The 8182-nt window shown below is 40.2% G+C and overlaps 2 protein-coding genes across 2 annotated transcripts; one reads left to right on the top strand and one right to left on the bottom strand.

Annotated features, from left to right (window-relative positions):
- Window positions 1–3135: 3135 nt before the first annotated feature.
- Window positions 3136–3623, top strand: BDR25DRAFT_187884 (uncharacterized protein; the record flags this gene model as incomplete). The annotated part of the gene is made up of 2 exons (XM_033684261.1): window positions 3136–3329; window positions 3383–3623. Coding segments are annotated over 2 exons (435 nt in total), but the record flags the coding sequence as incomplete, so codon positions are not given.
- Window positions 3624–5784: 2161 nt separating this feature from the next.
- Window positions 5785–7624, bottom strand: BDR25DRAFT_356519 (uncharacterized protein; the record flags this gene model as incomplete). The annotated part of the gene is made up of 12 exons (XM_033695653.1): window positions 5785–5794; window positions 5890–5959; window positions 5992–6032; window positions 6101–6308; window positions 6358–6387; window positions 6460–6580; window positions 6622–6846; window positions 6879–7076; window positions 7132–7151; window positions 7209–7239; window positions 7267–7455; window positions 7496–7624. 12 exons carry the CDS (start codon window positions 7622–7624, stop codon window positions 5785–5787), a joined length of 1272 nt encoding a protein of 423 aa, XP_033546120.1.
- Window positions 7625–8182: the final 558 nt, after the last annotated feature.

Here is an 8182-nt window from a genome sequence, read left to right as displayed (position 1 = left end):
ACAGCAACATACTGTTCGAGCTTATTGCTCGTACTATGTAGCAGCTTTCGTCAAGCGTTCCTCCTGTCTTGACAGTAGGTGCGCAAATCTGACACTAACAGCTAAACTAAGAATGTAAATGCTATAATAAAATAAGTTTTATAAGTGTACATAAACTACTAGTAAGATAACTAGGTAAAATAGTTAGCTATAGCATAGTTTAAAGCTAATAACATAACATCTAAATTAATATAAGTATTTTTATTTTTAGTAAACTATAGATACTACCTTTAAATAAAATTTAAACTACTTTTAAATACCTCCTAACTAACTTATTAATCTATATAAGTAACAGATGTAAATAGACTTATTAATAAAATTTAAAATATATCTAAATATATTTATAAAAAGCTTACATAGGCTTAAGCTTTTTAATAAGAGTATATAAACTAATTCTAAACTTCTGCCCCTACGTATGCAGCTAGTAAGAAAGTCTAGCTAGATGCTAGAAATATCTAAATAAACTAATAATTAAAGAAACTTAATTAGAAAAACCTTAGCCCTTTTATAGTAGCCTATATAGTCTTATTATACGCTTACTAATTAATCCTACCTAATAGCATAAAGATACACCTTGTGTTCTACATATTATTGCTGTGCTAAGCAGCTTTTAAATCTAACTATTTACTTAAATAGCTAAACCTGCTACTTAAACCTGTTATTATAAATAACAAACTAAAATATGTTATAGAAGATGTTAAATAGATCTAGTTTAATAAAAAAAAATGTATTTATAAATACCTTATAAAATAGACTAGATATAACAAACTGTTATAGGAACCTGTAAAAGCTCTATAAAAAAAACTCTATAGTAACCTAATTTTACGCCTAATACCTATCTAAACTAAACTTATACTCTAATAAAGACAACCTAATGCTAGAACTACTAATGTAAAGGATTCCCTTTTTAATAAGAGGGGAGTACTGTCACAGTATCCTTCCTAGATCCTAGACATAACTGTATTAGACGTGTACTAGAGTATTATTAGTGCACGTCTAACATAAACACAACATAACATAGACATAAACTTAAGTATAAACTACTTTAACACTAACTAAACTTAAAATAGGCTTAATTTATACTTAAAGCGCTTAGACTTTTAAGCTAAGTATTTAATTACTAATTTTTTTTTAAACCTTCTTGTTCCTCACACAACGTCTTGTACCTACTATAATACCTTACATAGTAATTAAACTAGACCTCTGTGAAGCTCTATAACCTTACTCGTGCACAATCGTGACAAGCTATATGCAAAGTCTTATAAAAGATAATAAATAACTATAGCACTAGACAACTTTTATAAGCTAATTCTATAGCTAAATTATAAAAGCTAGGTAATAAAAAAAAGCAGGTAATTATTAAGACTATACTTAAGCTATATATATAAGAAATTTCCCTTTAGATAGCATTTATAGCTAATATAGCTAATTCTTTGCGCGCTAAGCATAATCTAGGCTATGTTTGCATAAACTAGCCTAGTATGTTTGTAAAGCGTTATTTAAAGCTTAAAGTAACATTTAAGCGTAAGTATAACTATAAAAGAGCTCTTTATAAAAGTCCTAAGGTAATTTAAAGCAGGTTTAGCCTTATAGAGAATATTAAAGCTAAGTATAGCATCTAGGATAATAACATGTATAACTTTAGTAAAATAAGGTTTATAATTAGCTAGGTATCTCTTAACTATACTTATGCTTAAAACTTTACTTTAAGCTTTAAATAACACTTTATAAAAATACTAGGCTAGTTTATGTAAACATAGCCTAGATTATGCTTAGCGCGCAAAGAATTAGCTATATTAGCTATAAATGCTATCTAAGGAGAAATTTCTTACACATATAGCTTAAGTATAGTCTTAATAATTACCTACTTTTTTTATTACTTAGCCTTTATAATTTAGCTATAAAATTAACTTATAAAAGTTATCTAGCGCTATAGTTATTTATTATTTTTTATAAAACTTTATATATAGCTATAGCATATTTATTTAAGAGTTTTATGTCTTGTTTAAAAGCTTAAAGTGTAAGCTGTATCTAATGTTCTTTTAGCGCGTCTAAGTAGTGTTGTAGGGAATGCATTAGTGTAGGAAGGGTAGTTTAGTAGAGTCTTAGCAAAAGTAAGCAACTTAGGTGTGTAAGCAACTTGCCTGTAAAGTACGTTAATCTTAAAAGTAATTTTAATATTATAGTAGGCATTATTTAGGTGCTTCTTAGCCTAGGTATCTTACATATGCTTTAAAGAAGTTGCTTTACGCAAGGACAGCCTAGATAGGCTAGGTAAGGCTATGCAGGCCTTCTCTAAGTGTTAGGATAAGGCAGCATAATATATCTAAGTGGCAGAACAGCTAGATAAGGCATGTAAGGATAAAGCTTATAAGGATAAAGCCTATAAAAATAGGGCCTATAAGGTAGTAACACGCTAAGATAACGATGTTATTAATTAAAATAAAAATTAAAACATTATAATAAGTAAAAAAATAAAGTAGATAGCATAGTTACTAAATTTATTAAAAAATTACTAATAAAACACGCACTAACAGCATTCTCTGCATTAATCTCTAAACATAAGCCCTCTAGCTTTTAGTAACCTGCCTTTAACTGCCTAAAACTACTAAAAATTTTATATAACTACTGTAAATAGTTAGTACAGCAGCCTTATGTATAGTACAGTATACTAAGTAGATGCCCTGTACGTACGTACGTGACCAAAATTAGTGTACTGCAGTACTGTACTATTAGGTGTACTAACGGTTGGACACACTGCCACCACAGGAGAACGTGCAGTATCAAAGCACATCATCCTGGAGTTTTCCATATGAAAACAGGTCTTACGGGCCGTACAACTATACACTTCAAGGTTTGCAGCGTCCTTGTTACTTTGAACGTCCCCATATGGTTCCTGTCGAATCCTTACTAAGTGCTGAACCAGACAATTTTGCGAACAGCTCCACAAGCAATGAGAATGTGAAATCCCCGAGCGCAAAATTATATCCACAGCCAACTAACCAACCTAAACTATGGCAATTACCCGAGAGCAACGGGTATTCTACGAATTCCCCTTCTAGAAAGATTAATGGTAGTTCGGGACACTGCGAAGCACTCGAACCAAGTTTCAGAGTAAGAACGAACACATTCTTCAAGGTGGGAAAGGTGTTCAAAGTCTTATGGCCAGAAGTCGCTGGTGACGTATCCTCGTCGACAACTTCCGTGAACGGCCCCGTATTTCTGCATGAGCCGGTATTTGTCAAAATTCGTTGGTTTATCGTAATTCGAGAAGGATACAATTGCTGTACGTGCCTGTAGGTACGCCCTCACTTTTGCCTTGGCTGATACTGATGGGAAGGAGGCCACTTCAAACTTACCATCGTCGGGGAGTGACCTCGAACAAGGCCCTCCATCACCACTCTATCGCTTTCACAGGAATGCATCCGCCGAAGCCATTGTCATACGAGATGGCTATGGGGCCGGGGTCCGGTATGTTAGAGCCGATCAAAGTTCAGCCACAATCAAGCCATGACAAATTAGACCCGCTCACAAGGATCAATTTCATGAAGATACACACAGTTGAATCCAACGTAAAGGTCAAGATTTTGGCCAGGTCGCCGAAGAATTCATGTGGCTTTTTACGATGAACTTCATGATGACTTGGGGTATTCCCACAAGCATACTAGCCTCCCCCCCTCGTCTTTTACGCTTATCCACCACGATTACAATATCGAAATGGAAGACCCTTTCGCCTCCACTGCCCTTCTAGGAAGGGGTTCATATGGTTTTGTAGATCAAGTCGAGGCTCGCTTGCAGAATCGAGCCATTTACGCACGCAAGCTATTCCGACTACCGAAGGTTTTTCCAAAGCGAGAACAACAAATCGAGAAGATCAAAGAAGAAGCTAGGATTATGCATCGGCTCCGTCACTGGCACATCGTCACGGTCTTTGAAACCTACCAGTGGCGACAACATTTCGGCATCATCATGCTTCCCATTGCCGAAACGGACCTTTCAGCTTGGCTCGACGAGATCGACGGGACCACCGGTCCTTGTAGGGTTACCTTACTACAGCCCATATCTCGCTGGTGTGGATGCCTCATACAGGCTATCAATTATGTGCATCAGTTAATGATCCGACACAAAGATATCAAGCCGTCAAATATTCTAATCAAGAACGGATCGGTGCTCCTCACAGATTTCGGGCTTGCAGAAGACATGGGAGAGGAAGGCTCTTCTGGGACTGATGGCTCCATTGGTGCACATACCGTCAGATATTGCGCTCCTGAAGTTGTTCAGGATTCTGCAAGACGCGGTCGCTCCGCAGATATCTTCTCCTTGGGATGTGTATTCTTAGAACTTGCCACGGTTTCCATTTGCTCGGCGGGTGCGAGAACACGCCTCATCCACGAACGCCCTGATTTATCTGGTCAGGGAACTGCATATTCGGTCTCTTCTATGTCTATTGCCCATTGGATATTTTACCTTTGGTCCACTAGTTTAGCAGTGGAGCTTCACTCGGAATTTTCTAAGTGTGCGGTTTCTGAACAGACAATGCTCACCTCAAACCTCTCACAATCTTCCGATGGACAATTGCAACACACCGGCAAGACCACGGATAAAATGGCCAATCACCAATGTACTCTTCCACGAATGGGGTCTCTTATTGCGGATCTTGCCTTCTTCATGATGGATCCCGAACCCTCAGAACGACTCAGTGCACAACAATTATTATCATTACTCAAGAACCCCGCTTCTGATTACTATTGCTGCATACAAAGGTGGGTTTGCAGCGCATGTCAATGTGATCCCAATCAAGCCCAATGTCAAACCGAGACTCCAAAGCTACGAGCGAAGACATTGTTTGTAGGGCAATATCTAGCAGATCCAGAAGCATTGTTGAGGCAGCCCATCATTAACTTTGACTGGAACGCAGCCAGAAAGGCTTGCGTAGAAGCAAAAGATTTTAATTCCATAGAATGGAATGGATAGTGCTTGATGATAGCGTTTTTCAGACTGGTGTATGGTCTGAACTAAATTGTCGGGCCCTATCAATCGCTGGCTCACCGGGCAGACGTTAGTCTAGCCAGAGTTAGGATTATTGGATTAACTTTAATGTTAGTTCCCTAGCGCTGCGAGTACTGTGCCGGAGGCTTAGTAGTAGGGCAGGTATAGGAAATCAAAGAGAAGCTTCGAGCTCTCTTCCATCCCGGTCTCTCGTACATCATAGCTTCCGCCATATACCCGTAAACGGACTTCGCTGTTCGTTAGATGCAGGCTACCCCTTGCTATAGGGTGTTGTTATGGCCCTCTCTCCAACACCGCAGAACGGACGTTAGATCCACATTGTGGCGTGATTACTCTTACTCGGTCACACTTGGTAGGCATACTGGTCGAGACATTTGCAATGTTCTCCGCGATGGCAGTCCCAGGATCACCTACCCAAAAGCATATCGAGTCTGTATCGCAACATTTCTTTCAGTTAAAGAGTCTCGGGTTGCGAACGGCACCTTTCAGGCAGTGCTATGGCTCATTGCGATCAGAAAAATGCGGATGCCGGATTGCTACCAGAAAGGTTGCAGGCATGCTATCCAAGGGTAGTAACGGCGATCACATTTAATGTCTATTTTGTACTCTGAGTGGACTTAGCTGAAGAATCGAAGTTATCTCCCGCCCAAAATTTCCTACTGCTGTTGAGTAAAGCTGGGCTCGATCCAATCAACCATGGGCGAGCTTAGACATTCTGTAAAAGACACGGTTGTTCTACCTGCTCCTTCTCAGGGTTCGCATCTGTTTGGGGGTTTAAACTTATAGCTATGCGCCCTTCCATTCGCGCATGCCTTAATAAATTATGAGGGTAATAAGCACATAGCAATATATGATCGCGGATCTGCCAGTTTGATCCTCACCGCACTCCTCAACTCCTTATCTCTAACGCCTAGAGATTCTGCATTGGAGCTGTCAATTCACTATACCCCGCACTACGTTTACAAGGCCCACCTTGCTTCTCTCTCGTCTACTAGCAGCTACAAATCAGGCATTATTAGCACCATCAGCCCTTCTTGCACGGGCCTATCACTTTTCTTCCACTCCTCGGTCGCTCGGTGATCCGTACCGTATGCAAATCGTCTTGAGGAAAGTGACCATCCTATGTAAACTGCATGCCTCTATCATATCTCCTAGTTTGCCTTGAGAAGGTGGTATCGTCACGCGAAGGCATTCCAGCATTTCAGACCCTAAGGCACATTCATTGAAGGCACAAGCATGAGCAATAAATTTCGCGTTATCTTTCGTTGTCGTTCCCGAGTGCAAACTCTACTGCTTTTACTATAACACCCAGTAGTTTGGACTTGCCTATGAAGTATCCTTAGAGGCCTTCATCTACGCAAACATCGATCCTAAGTTCTACGAAAGTAGAGAAGCCCTCGCCTGTCGGACGAGGCGCCTTGAAAGTGAGAGGGTGAACCTCATCATCCGCTCTCCCATAGACACCGTCGAGGCAGAAGATCTCTAGCTGCCCTTCGGACTCTTTCACGAAACATTTGGATACCTTAACTATCTTGTCAAGCGCATGGTGGGTCCCAACTCTGCAAGCAGAACTTCCATGAGGTTACTAAGGGGAGGGGTATGATGTTTACATCCGACAACGAGTAGGGTTCTTTCCTGGACTGATATATCCTCTGGCCTTGCGGTTATTGGATAGGATTTTGTTCTAGTGGCGCTTGTATTTCGTATAATGTGCTTGAACCAGGCGGAAACAGAGAAAGCTGGACGCGGAGAAGCATTTTGATTGGGTTTAGGGAGTCTCGTTTTGGTACAGTCGGGCTAATAATGAAATTTTTCTGTTTTCATCTCACTGTCCAATATCGTAATGCACCCAACCACAGGATTATAGAGGAATTGTGATATGAATCATTCAACCTTACTCGTCTGGATATCGAGCAGCTTAGCGAGGCAGATGCTAGCTCTCTAGAGGGAGCTCGGGCTAACGGCCCGACGATACTCCAAGTGAACGCTAGTGCGATTGGCAGCTGTCGAAGCACCCCTTTAGTCACCTGCCCAACAGTTTCACTCCACGAATGCGGTAACTAAGGGCTGCACCTACATCACAGGGTTCCCCTTATCTTGGTCTAGAAGGGAACGCGTGGCCTGGATTTTTTTATATTAAATCCCAAGGCCTGCGCGACACTCCCTGTCAATCCATTTCCATTCCCCGCACTCAAGACCAAGAACACCTTACCTTACAATCGGACTCAGACGAAATGAGCTGTCGGACGATAGGTCGCGCTGCTGAGAGTCAGAGTTCGGAGAAGATGATGTTGGTGGTGGTGATGGCCATGGCAGCAATGAGAGCAGTGCTGATAACAGAAGTGGAGCTATTCCAACATACGCGAAGTGGTATGGGAACGATACTATTTTAGACATGACGGCTATCTACGGCCAACAAGGAGAGATTAGATTTTCTGCTTATCACTTGGCATTCTGGCTCATTGAGGAGAAAACATTTGTCGGCTAACGGTCGTGGGCAACGAATTCGATTGAAAGGAGGAACGAGGATGGAGAAAAGAGCCTGGCTAGTTAGGTCAAGCTGGTGAGCACTCATTTAGCGAAGTTTTATAATAAATTAGTGTCAGAGAAGAGTGATATTGTTCATCAAATTCGCAGCTAAAATGCTATTAGATTTTTAGAAAAGAAGGAGGGTATTAGAAAATTCACTAAAGTAGGCTTTATTGGCGTAAAAAAGGAACTCCATAATAATTGTTAGTTCTATAAGTCGATTTACTTTAATAAAAGTAAAGCGGTGAGCAGCATTACTCGAGGTCAAAGATTAACTTCTTTTTCATAAGCTAACTTTGAAGAATTAGAATCTAAGACTTAAATTGAAAAATCTCTAGTCTATATCATTCTACTTCTTTATTGTTATTTTAGAGCTTACACTTACTATTATAGCAGGGATAAGACTATTTTTCTTGATTTCAATTACTAAGATTCCTTGGTTGGGAGGATGTCACGTTACAGCTACCCTTAGCCCCCGCGTCTCGCTTCCCATGATTACTTTCCGTCAGGCTTCGGTGCCCTACCCTCGCCTTGGTTATTCCATGGTTCCTCCCTTTATTGGTTGTTCGTAACATCTTTCTCGCAGACTTTCTAGAAATTCACG

Source organism: Lindgomyces ingoldianus (assembly GCF_010093535.1).
Source record: "Lindgomyces ingoldianus strain ATCC 200398 unplaced genomic scaffold BDR25scaffold_21, whole genome shotgun sequence".
NCBI classification, from domain to species: Eukaryota; Fungi; Ascomycota; class Dothideomycetes; order Pleosporales; family Lindgomycetaceae; genus Lindgomyces; species Lindgomyces ingoldianus.
This window is presented reverse-complemented; position numbering and strand designations above follow the sequence as displayed.